Source organism: Pituophis catenifer, unplaced genomic scaffold, assembly GCF_029215685.1.
Source record: "Pituophis catenifer annectens isolate HBS135680 unplaced genomic scaffold, rPitCat1.0.hap2 SCAF_1, whole genome shotgun sequence".
In the NCBI taxonomy this organism is placed as follows: Eukaryota; Metazoa; Chordata; class Lepidosauria; order Squamata; family Colubridae; genus Pituophis; species Pituophis catenifer.
This window is the reverse complement of record NW_027256881.1, coordinates 194,542,020-194,565,670: the sequence shown is the minus strand read 5'-3', so window position 1 is coordinate 194,565,670 and position 23,651 is coordinate 194,542,020. Positions and strand designations below refer to the sequence as shown.

The 23,651-nt window shown below is 42.8% G+C and overlaps 1 protein-coding gene across 5 annotated transcripts in view; it reads right to left on the bottom strand.

Annotated features, from left to right (window-relative positions):
- Positions 1-23,651, bottom strand: part of LNPK (lunapark, ER junction formation factor) — a 71,581-nt gene that overhangs the window by 41,999 nt on the left and 5,931 nt on the right. For 4 of the 5 annotated variants that reach the window (XM_070933899.1, XM_070933579.1, XM_070933818.1 and 1 more), the window contains 4 exons: positions 20,882-20,972; positions 16,494-16,538; positions 14,990-15,177; positions 11,545-11,603 (listed from right to left, as the gene is read on the bottom strand). In XM_070933899.1, the coding sequence (XP_070790000.1) occupies positions 11,545-11,603; positions 14,990-15,177; positions 16,494-16,538; positions 20,882-20,944 (355 nt within the window). In that variant the 5' untranslated portion in view covers positions 20,945-20,972. The remainder of the gene's footprint in view (positions 1-11,544; positions 11,604-14,989; positions 15,178-16,493; positions 16,539-20,881; positions 20,973-23,651) is intronic. The other variant, XM_070933734.1, reaches the window with a different exon arrangement.

The following is a 23,651-nucleotide window of genomic DNA, read 5'->3' as shown; positions in this document are numbered from 1 at the left end:
ATAAAGTGCAGCCACTCCTGTGTTTGAAGTTTACATTATGGCTTGTCAAGAGGATAGTCCCTTCACATTATGTCAACTCTGATCAATCCCCTTTCTTCTCCACAGTCTGCTAATTGCAGTCAAAAAAATAATAATAATAAGTGCTGTTAACTTCAAGGAGACAGATTTTTTTTTTTTTTTGGACTATCTGATAATATGCTGGTTTGCTATGGAGCTTATTTGGTCTAACATTGAACGTTGAAAGCAAACTGAAATATTACAAATCACTTTTAACCTTAACTTAAAATCTGCAGTTTTAACATATACAATGAGACAATTATATGAGAATACATACAAATAAGCATCAGAATGAAAATGGTTGTCCTGTTTATGAACAACTGTGCTCTTCTGATGACCGAATTGCATGGTTCTAATTGTTTTAATGTTTTGTATAATTTGTATGATTGTTTTATTCTGTGATTTTTGATACTGTTTTATGTTTTAATCGTAAGCCTCCCAGGGTCACAAATATGAGAATAGTGTTCAACGGTAGCCTTACACAGACAGCAGTGTGGTAATCCAAACAAAAAATGGGCAGGGTGTAAGTGACTGATCTCATGATCCAGAAAAGAGCACACTTTATGTTTTTTTTTTTTAAATGCATGAACAAACAGCTATTAGAAACTATTAGATAAGCAAGTGTTCCATGCCAGGATACTTCCCTGAAAAAAACCAGGATTGCAGGCTGCTGTGCACCAATGCACATATACACCAGTGGTAGGATTCAGCTCGTTCGGACCAGTTCAGGAGAACAGGTAGTTAAATTGTTGGCTGGCCCCTCCCCTCCCCACCCCTTCCAGGAGTCCCCACGCGCTCCATTTTGGCTCCCAGATAAGTGCAGGGAGGCCTCCTAGGATCAGAACAGGGCACGGGAGGGTGCAGCATGCCCCCCCCACCATGGCCCATTTTTGCTCCCAGGAGGCTTCAGGGCTGCTTCCTAGGTCCAAATCGTGATTCGGGGGGTGCAGTGCATCTGCCTTCAGCCTGTTTTCACTCCCAGGAGGCTTTAGGGAAGCCTCCTAGGCCCAAAATGGGGCACGGGGGGTGCAGTGCGGGCCCCCCTGGGCCATTTTCGCTCCCAGGTTATAGAGAGGCCTCCTAGGCCCAAAACAGGGCGTGGATGGGTGTCACGTTCCCCACTCGTGGCCCGTTTTTTCTCCCAGGGGGATGCAGAAGGCCAAGTGCTGCCTGTCACATCCCCTGGCCACTCCCACCATGGCCATGCCCACCCATTCGGTCATTAAGGCAGAGAACCGGTTGTTAAATTATTTGAATCCCACCACTGACATACACTATATAAGGAACTCTGACTTGATACCAAACAAATTTACAAGGTTTTTTTTTTATAAACAGGAGTCACAAACAAAGCAGAATTCTTCTATTTTTAATAACACTATTTTTTGTTATTAATATAAGAATAAAACCCCAATTACCTTGAAAAAAATAATTGTAGGATTTAATTTTGCTCTTAAATTTTTGAGTTAATATAATTCAGTTTTATGACTCAATGTTTAACAAGCAGGTTGCTTTATTACATTCAGTGTCCATACTCTACACTGATTGCTCATTAATCCTAATTTAAGTTTGTGAATATTGTGAAGTTTGGTATTTAAGATGCTTAGTGCTATATACATTTTATACATTTTACAGAACAAAATAATAGCATGGACCATGCAAGAATATGAAAATATTCTACCGCTGTTTATACCTTTCCCCCAGGATCAATAAGCTTACGCCATATTTAAATACACACACACAAACATGCACACACACACACATACTATACACACAAATTTGAACTATATGGCCTAAAAACCCCAAAATGAAGCAGGAGAATGACTTAATAATTTCTGCCAGTCTAACAATTTTTCATTGCTAACAGGTTTTTCAAACAACCAAAATAATGCCAAAACATGGACATCACCAGATGGAGTTAAGAGAAACTAAATTGACTATGTATATATGGTAGAGGGAGGTGGAAGGACTTAGTTATAACAGCAAAGACATGGCCAGGAACAGATTGTGAAACAGATCACAAACTACTCATGGGCAATTTCCAAGTTAAGCTAAAGCAGAAGAAGAAAGCCAACCATTTCCCATGATATGATCTTGAGCATATACCCAACATTTTCAAGGAGAACATCAACAATCACTTTGAAGTTTGAACCTCATTCATCAGGAACCAGAGAAACTCTGGAATGAATTTAAAGAAGTCATTAGAAATGAATGTGAAAAGAGATTGCCAAAGATAAAAAAAACCAAAAGAAAGCACACTGGATATCAGAACAAACAGTGCAAATTGCCAAGAAGTAGTGAAGCCAAAGATTTCAGGAAGGAACTTAACAAAGAATTTCAAAAAACTGTTAGAAGAGACAAGAAACAGTATTACAATAATATCTGTAAAAGCAGTAAAGATGGAAAGAGACATGGAAAAACAAGAAAAGTTTTCCAAAAGTTCTCTAAATTTCAAAGATAGATGGGGAATGCTGAAAATTGTCTACAATAGAAATCTCAAAATCAAAGACATCTGCCCACAAAACCAAATCAGCCCTCCAGTCATTATCAAATTGGAAGGTTAAAAGAATTGAGGTAGCATCTATAGAAATATGGCAAACAACAGAAGAATCAATAAAGGTTGTAACCAAACGATGACAACAAATCTGGAGAACAATACAGTGGCCAACCAATTGGACGACATCAATCTATATTCCAATAGTAAAGAAAAGAAATTTAACAAAATATGCAAACTATCATATAACATCTTTAATTTCAGATACTAGCAAAATAATGAATAGGATTATTCAAAGCATATTACAGCTCAACAAGGGAAGAGAGATGCCAGATATTCAAACTGGATTTTGAAAAGGTTGAAGAGCATGAGACGTTGTTGCTGATGCATGCTGGATAATTGACAAAGCTAAAGAATATTCAAAAGAAGTCAACATATGCTTCATTGATTATAGAACGGACGTTGTCTTACCTGAACGTCCCTTTTCGGGGCGCTGCGGATCCACTCCATAGATGGGATTTCTCCTCTTGTCTGACAGCAACTGAGAGAAATTGTAACTTAATTAACCCACCCTCTGTGCTCTAGCCACGCACCCGCTCCAATTCCCCAATCTTGAACGAAGGCGCAGCACAGGAAGGTAAACAGAACTTTATTCAAGCCAAACAAACTCATGAACAACCCAGAAATACTAAACCCTAGAACAGGCAGCCTAACAACCTCAAGAAGGGAGGGAATGGAGCGGATCCGCAGCGCCCTGAAAAGGGACGTTCAGGTAAGACAACGTCCGTTTTCCAGAGCGCTGCAGCTCCACTTCATAGATGGGATATACCCAAGCTCAAACAACAGGGCCGGGCGGCTGACTGCTCCCCCCTGAAGGCCCAGAAACAACACTTTGCAAAACCCTCCGTCCGAACGATGCATCAGCTGACGCATAGGAGTCAATTTTATAATGTCTTATGAAGGGCGACAACGAGGTCCAGGTGGCCGCCCGACAAATGTCCAACACAGAAGCCTGTGTCGCCCAAGCCGCCGAGGTGGCAGCACTCCGCGTGGAGTGAGGCAGAATCCTAGCCGGAGCCAGACGCACCTAGCGTTCATAGGCCGTTGCGATACAGGCTTTAATCTACCGGCCAACGGTGGCCAACGAGATTTTCTGTCCCATGGTGGCCAGGTAAAAAGACACCAGCAGAGTCTCCGTCTTCCGGAACGACGCCGTCCGCCTAATATAGCGACGCAATGCCCGCCAAACATCCATGGCATGCCAAAGGACCTCACAATCATGGCGCGGAGAAGGGCAGAAGTCCGGGAGAATGATCTCCTGCGAGCGGTGAAACCACAAATTAACTTTGGGCGTGAACGCCGGATCTAAACGAAGAACCACAGTATTAGGATGAAAAATGCACAGGTCCTTCCTGACGGACAATGCTGCGATCTCGGAAATTCGCCAGGCCGACATGATCGCCAACAGGAAGGCCACCTTAAGTGACAGAAACTTAAGAGAAATAGAACCTAAGGGCTCAAACAGTGAGCGCCTGTAACACCAAAGGCAAGTCCCACGTAGTGTAACGATGGACCACGGCCGGGCGTAAGTTCGTGGCCCCATGAAGGAACCCCCGGACCCATGGGTGGTGAGCCAAGGCGGTGATGAAATGACCGTAAAGAGAGCTGCCACCTGACGCCATAGAGTGGTAGGCACCAGCCCTTTATCCAAGCCGGACTGCAGAAACCCCAGAATGTCCTGAATTGAAGCCGTCGTAGGATCCACGTGATGGGCAGTGGACCAGAGGCAAAAGGCCTTCCAAGAGGCCTCATAAATCCGTGTTGTCGAGGGTCGACAAGCCGCCTGGATGGTGCCAATTACTGAGTCCGGTAGTTGTCCTTTCTGCAGCATGACCCGTTCAAAGACCAGACGGCCAACTGGAGCCACTGCGGGTCTGGGTGGCAGATGGCCCCTTGGCACAAGGCGATCCGATGGGGCGAGATCACCCACGGACTGGAGACGGAGAGCTCCACAAGATCTGGGAACCAAGGCCGGCGTGGCCAATGCGGCGCCACTAGCAGAACCGTCGCTCTTTCCGCGATGATCTTCCTGATTACCTGTGGAAGCAACGTGATCGGGGGAAAGGCGTACAATAGTCCGGTTGGCCAATGACACCTCAAGGCGTCCGCGTCCTCCACCAACGGAGTTGGATAGCGGGAGATGAAATGAGGGAGGTGAGCATTGGCGGGAGTGGCGAAGAGATCGACCACCGGATCCCCAAATCGGAGACAAAGCTCCCGAAACAGGCGTGGATGTATTTGCCACTCGGCCTGGTCGATCACCTCCCTGCTGAGCCAGTCTGCCTGAGTGTTGTTTTCTCCGGAGATATGGTCCGCCTGAATCGACAGAAGATGCCGCTCCGCCCAACCGAAAAGTCTCTCTGACTCGAGCATCAGAGCACGTGATTTGGTCCCCCCTTCCCGATTCACGTGTGCTTTTGCGGACGTGTTGTCCGTGAGGACCAAAACATGACGCCCCTGAATCGTCAATTGGAAGTGAAGCAGAGCCAACCAAATCACCCGCAGTTCAAGTAGATTGATGCTGAGGACACGCTCGGTCGGAGTCCAGATGCCCTGAGCGATCTGAGTGGACAGGTGGGCTGCCCAACCGTGAAGGCTGGCATCGGTGGTAATCACTAACCGGTCCGACACAAGGAAATGGTAGCCCCTCTGGATGGCCAGAGACTTCCACCAACGCAGAGACAGGTGGAGCTGGGGAGGAACTGGTACTTTCTTGGACGAATTGGCACGCCCCTCCCATTGATACGGGAGAAGAAGCCATTGTAAGGGGCGAGAATGTTGGCGGGCCCACAAGACGATCTGCTGGCACGAAACAAACTTCCCAAGCAGCTAAGAGAGGGTCACCAACGGAACCGATCTCTGGGTCAGGATCTGGTCGATCAGGGTCGAAATGTCCTGCACCCTCTCCGGAGACAGAAACACCTGTCATTTCACCGAGTCTATTATGGAGCCGAGGTGTAGAATGGACATGGATGGTGTGAGATGGCTCTTTTCCAGGTTTATGGTGAACCCGTGTGCTCGGAAGGCTTCCAATACTCGATCCATGTCCTGAGCTGCCTGGACCTGGGATGATGACAGGACTAGAACATTGTCCAGATAGCACAGGGTCCTCATCGGCACCGATGCGAGGGAAGCCGCCACCACTGCGACCAGTTTGGTGAAAGTTCTGGGCGCCGAGGAAAGCCCAAAGGGCATGGCACAGTATTGGAAGTGCAACCCCCCCCAAACTCGAAGCACAGAAACTGGCGATTTGACGGGTGGACGGGCACATGAAGATAAGCCTCGCGCAAGTCCGACTGCAAGAGATCCCCTCGGCGCACTGAAGCAAGAATTGAACGCAGCGAGTGCATCTTGAAGCGACGGTAACGTACAGCACGGTTCAACTGCTTCAAGTTGAGGATCCCTCTGACATCCCCCGAGCTCTTGGGCACCAGGAAGAGGACCAAGTAAAAACCCGTCCTCCGCTGGTCCTGCGGCACTGACTCTATCACCTTGATCTCCAACAGGTGAGCGATCTCCGCCAACATTATCTGACGGACAGGGGTACGGGGCACCTGATGAAATGTTTCGGCGGTCGGTCCACGAACTCGATGGACAGACCCTCGGTCACCGTTCGACGCACCCAAAGGTCCTGAGTCGACAATTCCCACTGGCGGTGAAAACTCCTGAGACGACCGCCAACGGGACCGGAGAGTCATTTGCCCCACCTGAAGGTTTTGGAACCGGAGCCACGAAAGGGGCGCTTTGACGCGGCCTGAGAACGGCCTCTGTCTCGAAATGTCTGTCGGTCGGAGAAACGGTCCGCCGAGTGGAACGACTGGCGAAAGTTGGATGACCCGCCAGACCCAGAATAGGCACGAAAGGACTGGTGGTGCGTGTAAGGAGTGAAGCGCCTGTCCTGCCTCCGGGAAGTCGATGGAAGGACTTTCCGCTTATCCTTGTCTTCGACAAGGACAGGATCCAAAGCTGCCCCGAACATGGTAGGCGCTTTATACGGCGCCGGCGCCAGCTTCAATTTAGTTTTGAAGTTGACCTTCCAGGGGCACAATCAGAAGAGGCGGCGAGCAGTGACGGAAGCAGCGAGGGCCCACAAGGTGAACTTCATGGAACTCAAAGAGGCGTCCGCCGAATATTCCGTAGCAGCAATAATTTTATTAATGTCATGGTGTAAGTGTGTTTCCTCTGGCGGCAGGCACTCTTGCAGTTGTCGAAGCTAAATTAATGAGGCACGATTAAAGAATGACGTAGCTGTTGCAGTCCTGATGGCCCACGCCACAGCCTGATGAGCCTTACAGAGGGCCAATTCAATGCGCCTATCTTCCAACCTCAAGCCATCCAGAGGATCCGCCAAAATCATGGACTGGGAAGTGAGGCCCGCCACTGGTGCATCCATGGATGGCAGCTCCAACAGCGACTCCAACTCAGGCGCCGAACAAAACAACTTTTTGTCCAAATTGGTGGGCGCCGTAGACGAACCCGTTTGGCCCCATGGTGCCTGCAAAACGTCAGTGAACTGAGGACATGGAGTAAAGTCCTTTTCATGCTTGGACTGCTTGAACAAGGCATCATGTGGGCCAGAATCAGGCTGGGAAGAGGAAGGTTGCGCGCCAACGGACCCCAAATTAGTAGTTAGTCACGCCTTGTGGAGTAAGGACTTAAACAGCGCCAGGCGAAACAAACCCATAAAGGCTGGAGCATCCAGCAATAACCCCTCGTCCTCAGAAAACTCGAGGTCCACAGGATAGTCATCCTCACAGCCGGAGCCCTCCGACGAGTCGAGTTCACGGCGCAGCGGCGAGCGAGAATGTCGCAGAATGGGAGCTGTCTGCGTCTCACGAGGGCCCTCCCTGGCCGGACTTTGGACAGCAGACTGTGCCCCCGCCGCCATGATGGAAGCCAAAGCCGTAGAGAGCATGGCCTGGAAGTCAAATTGTGAGCTCATGGCAGGTTGAGGTACAGAGCGGAGACCCGCCGCCGTAGGTGTGAAGGTGGCGGAAGGCTGTTGACGGCACAACCGCTGGTGAGAAGGTACCCATGCCACTGAGACGTCTGGAAGCGACTGTGAAACACCTTTGGTTAGTGCCAGCGGAACCAAAGTAAATGGTCCTGACACGCCATGACCGGAGTCAGGGGGCTCACGTTGATAGGCTGTCCCGGCCTGGTCATCCAGCGCAGTCACAGCGAGTTTCGCTTTTTCAAATTCTTTCCAGAGCCTTGTGTCTGCGAAGTGCATCTTTATCGGCCGATGAAGATGACTTAGAATGGTGAGGTTTACGGCTGCTGGAGGCCGACTTTTTGCCCGAATGTTTTTTATGCGCCATCAAGGATCTGGCAGGACTAGCCTCCTGTTCCAGGTCCGATGAAAAGGACGAGTCCCCCATGGCAAATGCGACAGGCGGAGACGCAGCTCAGAGTAGAAATTAATGTCCTTTTTATGTTTTTTTTAACTGTGGAAAAACTGTCCCACCAGGCAGACACCACTTGGTGAGCGTGAAATGTGAGAGCTCCTCTCGCTGCAGCAGGAGAAGCTTGCCAATCCAGGTGGCCTGAGGCCTCAGCAATAGTCCCTACCCGGGGGGAGGGGCAGGGCGAGAAGCCCGCACAGCCTCTGAAACCCCCAAGTAGCCCATCTAGAGTTCCGGCAAAAAGGGGTATCAAATGCATTGAGAAATGTGTGCAAACGCCCCCCGCACTTCTCTGAGGAGAAGCCCACACCGACAGGCCGATTCAAAATGGCGGGCGCCAAAGAAGATGGCGACAAAATGGCACCCGCTGCTCCACTTACTCTCAATGAAGGCCGATGGTGGCGGAAACAGGTCTGCGAGCCCTGCACACACAGCCACACAGCCTGACCGCAACAGGACGCTCGCCGGGGATCCTCAGCTGTCCACAAAGACACACAAGCCTGGCTAGATTGATGGCACCGCCCACAGAGCCCTGACGGGATGGTCGCCGCACACCTGCCTTTGAAATTTCGGGCCTGCACGATCCTCTGCAAGGCCCGAATGCCGCCTGTGTAGATCACAGCAAAACTTGCAGGCTGGCGGTGGCGGGCTCACGTAGACGAGACCCGGCACCCAATAACCTCCGTCGGCTTCAAGCATAACCGGATCCGCCCCGAAGGAGGAGGCCAGAGCTTTGGAGGCAAAACGAGTGGCATTCAGGGTGGAGTCCACCGAAAATTGCAATGCTGCCACGATCTTATTCAGGTCCTGCCTAGCACGCGAATCCCCTGGAGACAGTTTGTCTTGCAATTGACGCAACCACAAGAGGGTAGTGCGATTGAAGAACGAAGCCATGGTAGCTGCTCTAATCGCCCAGGCTGAACTTTGGTGGACCCTCTGGAGGACCAAGTCCAAGCGGCGCTCTTCAGGTCGTAGACCTTCATCCGGATCCCCAGGAACACCGGCGTTGGGTAATAAGGCGACCACCGGCGGGTCCACAGAAGGAATTCGTAAAAGAGAGTCCAAGTCCTCGGCCACCTGGAAGTTCTTGCAGTCATTGGAGGACGGGAGTGGCGCAGAACCCGGAAAAGACCACTTACTTCTCACCACATCCAGAAAGAGGGGAGGGGTAGGGATCGAAGTCACCGGCCTCGAAGGCTCCGCAAACATGGGGTCCAAGGCCGCAGAGGAAGAAGAAGAAGAGGAGGCAGGCACAGGGTCAGCATTTGGAGACGACAAATGGGCAGTACTGACGGCTTTGAAAAGCAAGGATTTGAACAACGCCTGTGGAAAAAGTCCGGTGAAGGCCAGTTGGTCCGGTGGTAGGTTGTCATCATCTGACAGACCAGAGTCACTGAAATCAGCCTCTGTCAGAACCGATGGATGACTCGAATGCGAGCCAGTAGGGGAGTCAGGAACCCGATCCGAATGAGCGCTCTCCTGGACTGCTCGCTCCGGAGAAACAGATATGACTGACCGAGACGAATCCGGCCCACCAGCAGCGTGGCGCCATGCAGCCAGAGATCGTTGAACTGCAGCCTCAATAAGCTGATGAAGTTGCTCCGGGAGAAGTTGGAGAGTTACAGCTGCGATAGGAGGAACGTCAGGGGTCGTTAAGGCCATTGACTCCTGGGCAACCGTTAGGCTCAAGGAATCATGCTGAGTTTGAGACTCAGCAAGCTGATGGTCGGGAGGACCTGCAGGTTCCGGGTGGGGTGGGGGAGGAGGAGGAGGAGGACCTGAACCCCATAAGTTGGTTGTTGAAATGACCACTGGGCAATCTTGAAGTGACAGCTGATCCGGGGTGACAGGGCGTGAAGCGCCCACAGGAGCCAAGGCCTCCCCGGTGATTGGAGCAGGAGCAGGCGTCGAAAGAAGATTAGCACTAGCCCTGGCGCACAATTTAGTCAGGACCTTGTCCCTTCTTTTTTCGGCCTTAGAAGATCCAACGTGATGACCGTGAGACCTATGGCGAGAGTGCGCTGTATGCAAGGCCAGGGATGGCTCCTTGGAGGCCTCCCGGGCGAGCGGAGGGATAACAGACGTGGTGTCTGATTTACCCTGGTCACTGGCACTGGCACTCCGGCCGTGCTTGGATTTTGCCACTGCTTTAGGCATCCGAGCGGCTAATAGACCTCAGTACAATCAAGTCCAGCAGCAGAGGTCAGGCAGTATGAATGGGAGCGTAAACTAACTCCACAAGTGCCAAGGGGAGCGCTAGACTCCACAAAATGGCCGCCGATGCCAGATGTCAGCTCACAAAATGGCGGCTAATAAATGTCCCAGTCCAATAAGCAGCAACTGCAATAGAGGGGCCAAGGCTGCAGTAACAGAGCAAGGGGCTGTTTAAAGTCTGGAGCAAATTAATCCGAAGCAAGCCCCAGTGCCGCCGCCCGGCAGTGACGGGAGCGTGGAGCTCCGCTAACAAGCGATTAGCAAGTGGCGATAACAAGTGCACTGGCTCAACAAAAGGACGATCAAAGGGAGAGAAGACTAGTCCAGGCTGAAGTAGCAGGAGCGCAAGGGCTAGCAGGCGAACAGTTGACAGCAGGAAAAAAATCCCCAAGCAGGCTTGTCAAGAATCAATTTAAACTGCGAAGATCGGAGCGGCGCAAAAAGGGTGCTTCAAAATGGCCGCTGCCAACTCCGCGGCGCGAAACTCCTCACCAACGAACCTCTCGGAAGCTGGGAAAGTCTCTGAGGGCACCAGACTAATAAAACGCCAAACGAGCCCTCCGGAATCAAAGAAAAACAATCCTGAAATCTAAAGCCGCCCTCCACGAAGGAGGCAGGCTGGGGAAAGGTTAGCCCCGATCAGCAGAAGTAGCGAGGCAATCCGAAAAACACCAAATTCAAACGTAACACTCACAGCGAAGTCAGACAGTCCAAAGGGATAAGGAAGAAGATGCAATCGTAGTCAAGAAATCCGAGTCAAAAAAACCACAAATTCCAAACAGTAATAAGAAATATAAGCAGAAAAAGGCAAAGAGCTAAGACCCACACGCCCATCCAACTGAAGGACTGAGTCAAAAGCTGGACCTGCCTGGCAACAGGGGCGGACTTTAATGTTATTGGCTGACTCAGTCCTTCAGCTGATTGGGCGATCTACCCACACTGGCTGCTGTCTCCACCAACAATGGAGAATAAGCTGCTTGCGTAGCATACCCATGGCTTCCAGCCCCAGACAGTTGGCACAACTGCATTGCTTTTGATGTGGACAAGACAGTAAGCAGACACTTGACCCCACAGAATGGGGTAGTGGTTAGGGGGCAAACAAAGTCTGAACGTGTTTAACTGAGTCGTCTTGTCTCTTTCCAGCCATGGGAAGAGTCATAGTCACATGATTTTCCACTTAGCAACCATTAGCGGCAGATTTGTTGATCTCAATTAGGGTCATTAAGTGTGGTCTACCTGTATACAATGTCACTCTATTAATATCATGTTAATTCTTACATGATCTAGAAAAAAGAAAAAGAAAAATAAGATACTCACTATTTCTTTCTGTTCTTTTTGAAAAAAAGAAGATGAGGAGTGTTCTTATAGACCAAACACTAAAGAGAAGAGAAAAGTTAGAGGGTAAAAAAGAGAAAGAACATCCAGCATTAAAATCTAAACAAGAACAAACTAAACATTGTCACTGTTTGTAAGAATTTAACTATCATCTGTAATGCATCGTAACTAATCCCAATTTTAATAAAAGAAACTAATGCCAAAAAAGTCATGTGCTTAGGTAACCACCTCGTTTCATGTTATAAGTTCACTGAAAGGACTTGTTTCAAGCAAGGACAATAAGACAGCAAAATTTGTATTAGAGGCAAAGACTGCAGACTGTCAATTGGAAGGCAAAAACCAACTACTGATCCATCCCCTATCTTAATAAAATTGCATCCAATTAAGGTGCTCTATATGGAAGGAAGATATGCTGTCTTATTGAAATTCCATCATTATATGTCAAATAAAACCAGAATTTAAGACAAGTGGAGGATAATACGGTTTCTGTATTTCTTCCTCTCTTTTACAGAAACATTTATAAAAACAGGATAAATTTCTGTAACACAGAAATTTCTGTGTTAGAGACATGCAATTGCAAACTTTTGTTTACGGTGAACCAAATAGCAAGCTCTTTAGTATGAGTAAAACTAGTTCACCCTTGTGCTGTATTTGAAATTATGAACAAGGTGGCAATGTTAAACAGCTTTTGTCAGCAAATGTAATACTTCATTTTAGCCATCTCACAATACAGATGGATTAACAGGAAACAGAAAAACCATACTAAGCTTTTCAGAATCAATACTTTTCCAAATCATTTCAGTAATCTACCTCTGGATAGCAGAAATATAAATATTAATTAGATTTGCTGCAATCTTGCAGCCATCTGAACTTTTCAGCTCAGATATTCTCTTTCCAGAAGTGTGCAATTTCCAGAAAATGTAGCATCAGAAAATGTTCTGGAGTTTTCTTTCTATGTAAATACATATACTTCTAGTAAGCATAATCATCTCAGTATCCACAGTCCACACTGTGTACTTGGGCTACATTATCTGATGTGAAACAAATTAAATCCAGCCTATATTATGAGGCTTAAATGGTACAATCAAAGTAACTATAAGGTTCTGCAAAGGAAAAAAAATGTTTTTTATTGGAATGTAGGAAATGGTAGTCAACAATAAAGAAAACATAATACAATCATAGTACTCCTTTTCTAAAATGTTTTTAAGTGTTTTTTTAACATTTTTGCCATGAATAAATAAAATCTAAAGTGTTTAATAAAAATACTTTGAAAAATAACATAATTTTGAAACTGTCAAACTTTTCTGAAGTTTGATCAGACCCTGATCTCTGAATAGCCCTAATTTTACTATATAATTTGTGAGTCCTTCTTTGCTTGTTTGCAATACATAAAGAGCTTTACATATTAAAATTTATTAGGAATATAAATATTTCTGATTTTTTTTTCATTTATGTTTGGCAATTCTATAAATGTTTTGAATTTAAAAGAAGCTAAGCTGAACATTTTGGATATAAATAGCAAAATCACTGAAAATGCCTTCATTATCTTACTTTCAAAATTAATTTGAATGCATGCATTAAGCTAGGCAGCAAACATATTCCAGAAAGCCAGCAAACTTTGCCAGCATTGGTAATACTATCAGACCTTTGGAGAGTAGCCCAAGGCAGCATTTTTCTAGGAACTGCAGGCCAAGAAAGGCTGGCACTATTTACTTTGCTTAAGACTCCAGAATTAGCACCAGATCAAACTACATATTCCACATAGATTCACATTTTGACTGAAAGAAAAAACAAGTTGTCAACAGCTAGTCATTCCTAGCAGGGGAAAAACAATTGAGATTAATTCTATCTGATCTTGCAAAGTAGGTAACCTACTACCACAGAAACAAGAAGAAACAAAGGAGTAGCATTTGGGGGTTTTCTTTCCCTTTCCAGAGGCTTTTAAAAAAAAATATATCCTTCTCATAAACCAGCGTGAGAAAACTGATCTGTATTCTATCCAATTAGTGCTACAGCTATAAGAATGTGTTAAGAGAAGGCAGGCGAGCAAGTAGATTAGAAGATAGAAAATTGAGTTCTAAGAAGTCCCTGACCATCCTGACCAGGGCTGTTGGATTGAGAGTCAGTGTTCCTTGGTCTTGGTCTAATTATTCCAAGGGTTCCTATAACCCATGATTCCTCTATGATTTCACTGACCTCATATATGCCTGACAGTTTCTCATGTAGTAATGCAAAGTTGTGATTGCCATAAATACAATCACTATATTTCTGTGACTCCGGAGTGTGTCAGGAGTCACCAAACAGTAGTCTAGGACAAGGCTGTTAAACTCGTAGTCCATGGGCCATGCCCAGTTTAGCGAAGGGGGAAAAAGCCACGATACATCACATGGTGCCGCTGTGACAACGCGAGTTTGACACCTCTGGTCTAAGACACAAGTGACCAAACTTTTGGCTTGCCTGGACCGCACTGAATGAATAGGAATTGTCTTAGGCTGCATATACAATATGTAACATAGTTAATCTATATAAATCACACAATAACGTTAAAAGTTTATGTTGTTGTAGAGCTGTATTACTAACTTTCCAGGGCTGCATGCAGCCCACGGACCCGCCTTGTCTAGTATCATATGCATGCTCTGGCCAAAGTTACCCATTCTGTATGGAAAGTTATTTTCTTAGTCTCAGAAAACTTTATTTTCTTTTTTTAAGCCCGAACAAAGTATTTCCTTCCTAGCAGAAATGTACAAATCTATGATGTGAGTATCTTGTGAAAACTATGCAGAGCGTGGATTTGTACCTCAGAATGGCTACTGTAAATCAAAAAGAGTTCCAAGAGTCCAGAACAGCACCATGCAGAAAAAGCTGCAACTTTAGAATTATTTAATTTAGATGGGAAAATTATTATTATTATTATTATTATTATTATTATTATTATTATTATTATTATTATTATTATTTCTTACAGCATTAGAAATTGGGATCATCCAATAAGTTGTAAAATGGGCAATTCAGGACAGGCAAAGGAAAGTACTTCTTGGTACTTTCATGGAACATACTCATTGCCGTAACACAGGGATAGCACTTCAGATGGTGAATACACAAATTAATGGAATATAAAATTATCGTTATTTGTTAAATTTATTTACCACCTATCTCGTGGCAAAAATTATATATTAGAGCATGTCTTGTTCAAAAATAACAACAGAAGGCTACTGGGTTTCCATATTCATTATGAACTTCTCAGAGGTCCTGGTTAGCTTATGGAAAAAAACTGTTTCCTGACTCCTTGTTTACAAGATCTGGATAGCTGCAGAGAGCTCAGGATAACACTCTATTTCAAGAAGAATCCATAGCATTCTTTTCAACTCTTTCTTCATAAAGTCTGTAAATATAACAGAATGCTATGAAACAGAAATATTTTACTTACATCAGAGGAAATGCAAAAAGTGGAAGAGTCATAATAAATCGAGCAGTCCATTCATCAGGAAGGTACCACAAATAAATAACTAAGCAAATAAGAAGATAGAGGACAGATGAATAGAGGAGAAATCTTCCAACCCATAGCTTCTGCTGCCTCTGATTTTTTTCTCTGAACTCTTCCAGTGACTGGATATCCTGTAAATATAAAAATATTTATATTTTAGTATCTTGGCAGCATTTTAACTTTCTAAAACTTGTATCTGAAAAATTAAGAATGAGATAATGTACTGAATAACGTTCTAAACCTGTTTATGGTTTGTGTTCAGAAACATAGGCATAACCCTCACTTCATACATATACAAAGGTGTGAGGCAGAATAGAGAAACATCTGTGTAAGAAGATGAAGAAAATAATGAGGTACATTTTACTTTCTCCTATATTAAAAGAGAATAAGTTATAAAAAATTATCTTCACTTCAAGATTATCCAACATGCCTGTAGAAACTGCAGAAACCAGAAAGCTCAAAAATGTAGTTTGATTTTTAAATATAGTTTATTATGTAAAAATAAATAAATGCTTTTGACTGGGTAGTCCTTGTTTAGCAGCTGCCTCAGATAGCAACTGTTTGCAAATATGATGGTAATAAATGTTTGTAAAAAACATTTTCTGTCATTTTCTGACAAATGCCCAGATTTATGCCTAAATTTTTGCACCTGACAAAAACACACATTGGAGTGAGAATAATTTTATCTAAATGAGATGCCAACAATCAGTAATCTTCACAGCATTTCTGTCTCTCAGTCATGTGGTTCACTTAGCGACCATGTCATCGGAACAAATTGAGGTTGCTAAAGAAGGACTAGCTTTAATTCTGAATAAGCACTAACATAGATAAATCTAATATCTTAACTATTATTTTTTATTACATTGTGGCACCAAGTCAATGTTTACACCTGGTCACCGATTGGACTAATCCATTCAGTTTTCTTAGCAAGATTTCAGAAACAGTTTGCCATTGCCTCCTCCATAAGACACAGATGAGACTATAACTGCCCCAATATGGATTTGGGCCCAAGATGTAATTAGTACTCATGGTCTCCCATTATCTAGTCTGATACCTTAGCCACTGCACCAAACTGACTCTCATATGTATTACCTACATGGAAGTATTTTTACTAAATTTAATAGGTAAATTAATTTGTTAATCATTTGTTCCACTCTAAGAAAAACGGAGTCTTTGGCAACAGCGAAGAATATATAGTCTCTTTTATTTCCTCTTCTTAAAGCACTTTCCTCCTAAAATTCAGCATTTTATAAATTTTCATTTTTATTTATTCTCAAATAGCCTGCTTCTACCTAGAATGTTTATGCTTGTGACATAGATAAGATACTCTAACTAATCATCCACAATTTTTTTTATATTCTCTAACTTAAACTACATATAACGTGACACCTAAAAAGATAATTAAAGCCTCTCAGCTCATAAAAACAGTATTAAAAGGATATCCTACCTTATCAAGTTTTTCCAACACTTCTACAGTGGAAGGTTTTGCCTGCTTATAAATGAAAGGAAAAAGCTGTGAAATATTACCCTGAAAGACTAGATAATAAATACTATCAAACGAACAAAAGTTAGAAATTTGGAGAAGGGTAGAGTTGTAATAATTTGAGTAATAGAAGACTCCCGTGCAAATTTTTTCTCTGCTTATATAACTTACTTCCCCAGTCACCTCATGCTAAGGTGATATATTACTAGTGACCACAAGTGCACATATAAAGAAGCATTTGTAACACATGCACTGTAACTTTTTCCCATAACTTTAACTGCCTCCACAGATTACATGAGAAAGAAATGCAATACAGTAAGGAAGCAGAAACTGCAATTTGCAGAAAGGGGGACCAATTTCTAAGAGAAAAAATTGCATAACAGGTCGCTTGGCACTGTGTGTTTTGAGCAGCACATATCCTCAAAATCAATATTACTATGTAAAAGAACAGATCACTGAAGTAACAAATTTCACTTGACTGAGACCATCCCAAATGAAGCAGTTTCCCAGGTCTGTAGAGAAGTAACTTTGACTTCTGGGTGATATAAATTGTTGGTGAATGCTTGGGGGGGGAGGGAGGGAGGGAGGGAGGGAGGGAGGGAGAAGAGAAGACAGAGAGAGAAAGAGAGATGTTCCTTGACTAGGATATGTTAAAGTTTAATAGGAATTTTAAGAAGTGAAAAAAACTAGTAAGTTTATGGAAGCTTTTAAAAAGAGTAAAAAAATAAATAAATTAGTACATGGAAAAATTCAATTAATCAAGTTGTAAATTTTAGTAAACTTCAATGTAGATATTACTGTATTTTTCGGAGTATAAGACGCACCTTTTTCCCCCCAAAAAGGGGGTGAAAATCTGGGTGCGTCTTATACTCCGAACGTAGCCCCACTCAGCTTCTCAAAGGGAAGTTTCAGAGGCTGAAAAAACATCAGAAACAGAAAAGAAGCCCCCAAACAGAGCTTCAGAGGCTTTTTTTTCTGAAGCTCTGTTTCAGAGGCTTTCGGGGGCAGGGAAAAAAGTTTTTTCTGAAACAGAGTTTCAGAAGTTTCAGAGGCAGCAAAAAAAAGAAAAAAAAGAAAAAAAGCAAGGCACAGAGTTCACAACCAAGGAATCTGTTGCTAAAATTCACCTCTGGGAACAGCTGATTGGGGGTATTCCGGGAGGCCTATCCACCTGCCAATCAGCTTTTTTCTTATTTTCCTCCCCAAAAACTAAGGTGCCTCTTATACTCTGAAAAATGCGTAATTATCTTTCTACATTTTCCATAAATACAAACAGAAGATTTCACTTTGCTGTAAGAATTGTGATAAGGTCCTCTTGAATCTTGAACAGGTTTGTCTAGTTATGCAGAATTAAATAAATTTATTTAAAGATAAAATCTGTCTTCTTTGTCTATATCTCTGCAAGGACACATTAAAAGCAAGACGATTTTGGAAACTATAAATATAGGACATGGCCAAAGTCTCATGTCACTGCTCCACTTGTTATCAGTGCTCCAATGAAGCTGAAACAAAAAGGGTCATGCCAAGACAGGTTTGAAGGAAGTCCTGCAGCCATAAGATCGAACCACCAACACCAGCCTTCCAATAGTGAGAAAACAGAAAAGAAGATAACAGGTTGCTCTAATCACCTAAGAAAAACAAATATTGTATGCAATCACATAAATAATATATATTCTGAAAGTTCTCCCTTCCTGTTCTCTCACAATAACATAGACAAATTTACAATGAAAAGGAAATGTTTCAGAATGATGGAAACGCAAATGAACATTTATGTTCATCGCATCTCTACACAGAAACTCTCATACAAACTTGTATCCTAGGCTTCTACATATATATGTGAATCCGAATCTTTTTCTTCAGCATTCTAATTGTTAAAAGGAAGAGGAAATTGGATTGAGGAATATCTAAAGATATCTATTAGTGTTGTGGCCCGTCAGCAGCCTGTGCAACTAGTAGCTGATTCTGACAGCGAGGAGGCTGGTGTGATGATGCGCCAGCAGCCTGTGCAGCTGGCACTCGAGGCAGACAATGAGGAGGCTGGAGAAGATGTGGTGCCAGAGGTGGGGATTCAGCCAGGGCCTTCAGAACCTCCAGAAGCTCCCATAAGTGAAGAGGAAGAAGAGGAGGAGACTCTTCTTGATGCACAAGTGCACAGAGCTGCCAAAAGGCAGGAGTGGCTCCTCAGGAGGAGGTCTCCTCGAAAGTAAGGCTTGGGGCTAATTGGCCACTCCCCTAGCCTATTTAAGGAAGGATGACAACTGAGGCAATTTGCAGGAAACAACTTCATTCATATTCCTTTGCATCTTGATTCCAGAAACGTCTGATCGGCTCTTGCTCCTTTCTTGTCAGTTTTCCTGCAAATTGCTTCTGGGCATTCTGCCAATCACAGTAAGATTACGGTTATCTGAAATACTGTGCTTCAGAATTGAGTTATTATTCTTTGGATTCTTGTCGACTGTTAATGAAGTTAAATTAACAGCCCTTGTTCAAAAAAGACTGATTTAAACTGTACTTGTGTTCAAACAACTACTAAGAAAACTCATTAGTAGTCCTTAATTAGTAAACTAAGGTTTGTATGGACTTTGTGTGTGCTGCGTTTTTTGGGGTCCGTAGCTGGGGCAGAACAATTAGATATCTATGTATTTAGATATCTAATCAGTAAATATCTAGATAAGTAATACATATCTATAAACTCCTAAGGGCCAAAATATATTTCGATCTGTGCCTCTGTTCCAGTCGTATTAATCTTAACTGTGATCTTGCACACCAATGAAAAGAAGTACATAAACCCTTGTCTGAAGGCTCTGGAGAGAGGGAGAGGAGGGAGGAAAAGAGAGAAAGAGAGGGGAGAATTTCAGAAATAATCCCTAATATTTAGGGATACTTATTTAGTGATAGATTTCTGTGCATATCTATCAGGTTGAGGACAAATTTCAGTCACAGAAATTTCCAGTCTCTACAGTTACATTTACTGCAGTTTGATCTACTGCATTGTAAGTTCTTCCTTCAACAGTGCAATCAGTGCAATAAACTGGCGGTGTAGTATGCCAGAGAGACTTGAGTTCAAAATCTCAATTCTGCCATGAAATTTGCAGGTGGCCTTCAGTGACTCAGTATCTGTCAACCCGAACCTACTTCCCAGGATTAATGTGCAAATACATTACATTAATACTATAAATGCTGCTCTGAGAGCTTTTAAATAGAAGGGTGGGATATAAATGTGATGTATACATAGCAAAAAATATATGCAGATACATCCTATTGTATTATCTTCAACACTTCACAGCCATTTACATTTGCACATAAATAGAAAAAAATCATTTTTCTATATGTACAAAGAAACTATTTAAATAGAAGGGTCTTTCTTAATTATACAGATCTGAAAAATAACATTTGCTTGCATTTAAAACTAAACATATTCCTTATACATAAATACAACCTAATGACATCTATTTTTAAAGCAGGACTAATAAGATTATTAAATTATATTTAAAGTATAAACATGATTCCCTATGTGTGTATACATTTTAACAGGCATGGTTCATTATAAACCACAAATATCTTCAAGCTACTATTCTTATTTTTGACTACCATCTCCAACTTGGAAATTCATTATGATTTGTGTATTCTTATCAAAGTTTTCCATGAGATGCACTCCAAATTCAAGGAAGCAGGATATAAATGCTATTCTTGTTAATGATTCCGAAAAAGGGAGAAACTTCATAAAATAAGTTGCCTGTTATATGTGGTCTGTCATTAAGCAAAACTCGTATTGCAAAATGCTAAAACATAACAGATTTGACTTCACCCTTTCTCTAGACAGCACCTTAGTTATTAGCGACATTATTATTTTTCTAGGCAGAGGTCCAACCCCCCCCCCCCAACCCACAGACCACTACCAGTTTGTGGCCTTTTAGGAACTGAGCCGCGCAAGCAGCAGGCAAGTGAGCAAAGCTTCACTTGCACATGCACAGGATCTAGGTTGCAAGTGAAACCATCCCCTATCCCCCCAAATAGGTCCCTGCTGCCAGACAGGTTGGGGACCACTGACCTGGGGCATCTCATTCCACAATAATTAGACACAATTAAATACTGCATAAAAGATATGCATAGCCTTCTGATTTTAAGAGATGGATTACATTCTGCAGTTCAAACATTCCAGCTGCTTATCTTCATTGGAAGACTCATCATACAAATAGAAATAAGAGCAACCAATACACTGATAATATAATTCTGCTGTAGCTAAACTCACCAAGTTGTTCTACATTACGGAACAACTTAAAAATTCATCTGAGACACTCTCCTTCCTGCCGTACAAAAATATATACCTCCAATTGAGAAGATTTACTTACCCGCCATCTGGAAATGATTCCACCCATTGCTTTATTTGTGGAGATGGGTTGCTTTGGTAACATATAACCAATCTTGTAATGGAATTCACAGCTAGAAGTAAAGCATTTGTGTTTTTAATTAAAAATTCACCCACAGTGTAACTCTAAAAGTATTAAGATATTTCAAACTATATTCTAGTCATCCAAATGACTCACCACTAAGTCACATAGGATAGTTTTCAAATACACTTCCACATTTTCACTTTACACATATATAATTTGTTTTGTGCTAGAGTATACATTTGCCTGTGAATTGTAAATTATTAGGTAAAACTTTCCAAAAGAAATCCACTATAAAATTTCAAGTAGCCATGGAAACTAGATAAAGTTCCATCCCTTCTTTAATTAATACTACATAAATAAAAATAAAACATTTACTACCAATTAGATGACTATCATTAGCAACTGCAGTTTTAGAATGGAGAGTCTGAGAGCTGATTAATATTTCAATAGAATTTCAATGTGAGTATTATGAACTTCATTCAAATCCCAGAAAGGCATTATTGAAATTAAAGACCTCCATCCGTGCAAATATGGCATAAGATACAATTCAAATTAACTTGTTACACACACACACACACAATATTTTAATGGTGCTACAGTTGCTTGGCATAATAATCAAGAAAATCAGGGGCAGAAACAAAAGCAAGTTTGTTTCTTCTGTTAAGAGGGAGCTACAGAGTTTTCAGCAATTTCTCCCTCACTCATTGCAACCCCCTACATTCTCATCTGTTCCTAAGATTCAGATCCTTGTAGAGATATGCGAGAGGGGCCATAGGAGAGTCTGCAGGGAAATCACTGAAAATTCCATTTTCTCTCCTGCTGACAGATGCCTTCAACAACAGAAAAAATCAAGTGAGGGTACATAATGCAAGTTGTGGAATAGATCTTATGAACTGAGCAAAATTACTGCAAGCTGAACAGCAAACTGTGCGTGCGTGCATAAGATCTGAGCATTTTACAGCCCCAAGGCATCTCCAAGCCCTTTGACTGTCCCTGTCCAACCTGCATGAGGCCAGACAGAAATTGGAAATCAAATGTAAATAAGAATGCCACCCAGCTGGGTCCAGTTCTATGCAATCACTGTGCGCTTCTTCAGGTGGCTGGGGGCCGCAGGAAAGTGAGGGGAGAAAGGGCTTCTCTGTACCTTCAGACCGCTTACCCATCACCTAGAGCAGCCTGAGGAAATAGTGATGATGATCATCATCATATGAGGGGACCTGGGCTCGGCCATCCACCACCTCAGTCAAAGCATGTTCTTGTAGGCAAGCAGGCCTACCACAGCCAAGAGCTAGCAAGTGAAGGGAGGAGCATAGCGGCCACAGCAGGAAGAGTGGTGGCTGGGCCTGGCTGGTCTAAAATGAGGTGATGTGAGGCTCCTTCCTTCTTCCTCCCTGAACATGTCAGTGCCAGCCGTCACAGTTACCAAGAAAAAGCTCAACTCCAAACACAACAGGGATCAATAAGATCTCCGCCAAAGAGCAACAGGAAGCCTATTGGTTTCAAAACAATCCCAGTTCTCATATGGCCCCTTGGGGAAATTGCCATCCCTGACATATATATATAGACACTTAGTTAGTTAACTCAATGGTACTTAATTTAAATAGAAATGAAAGCATCTCAAGTCCCTCATTCACCTCATGAAGTATAAACATTTAAAACCTCCATTTCTTTTTTCATCTACCAGGAACTAAAAATATGGATAGGCTAAAAATGAAAACCAATATTTCTATTAATTCTATTACTACAAGCTTGGGCCTCCTCCAGTATTAATTCTGTATCCTCTGAATATTATAGATTAATAAATGTTATGAAACAGCTGTTTAAAATCCAAAAATTGGAAGTGTAACCAATTCAATTTATTGAATAAAATTTGGGATTGCTGGATATCAAATAAGCACATTATGTTCACCAGTTACAATTCAGTTATACAGAAATTTTAGTTAAGCATCTAAGAAAAAATTAATATACTCAGTGAAATGATTAAAAAAAAATCAAAGAACAAGGTCAAGGAAGAACTGGTGGATTTAAAGAAATGATTCACTTTAATGGCATACAGTTAGGAATAGAAGAAAAAAGTGGAAAATTAAAATAAGTTACACCATTAAAGCTTGTCACAACAAAAAATCGGTAAGTTTAGAAATGTAGCATTCATACATACATTCACGTTTAAATGTGCAGAATCGTGAAAAGCTTGGCTTAAAAAGGGAACAAAAATTAATTTAGAAGTTGCTTTCTTGAGAAAATAAAAATAAAGGTTTTTTTAAAAAGTGATCTTCCTATGCAGTACTGAGCTACTATTTGTTGGCTTGGTGTGATAAAAATAGCTTAGTTTCTTTTAGATAAAGGGACAGAAAAAAAGAGAGGAATTTCCCAACAAAGCAGAAAGCTGTGTTTTCTTCTTCCAATTTATTGAGTGGTTTATACTTTTCTTGAGAGAATTTAGTAAATTCAAAGAAGCCAAAATCAAATTCTCACTTCAGGATTTGGAGAATTATTAGCCATCAGATGAAAATAAATATTTCCTTGTTTCCTGGGAAAAGAAGATTCTTTTCATATAACTATTGGTGATAAACAGGATATTGCCAACTATTATCCTAAGAAAGGACTTCATTAATGATACAGGATTTAGTAGTAGCACTAGGCCAGGATTGAACACTGAAATTACAGATTATTCCAGTGTCTCAATATTTAATCTGCCTTGATATTCAAAATAAAAAAGAACTGTCTG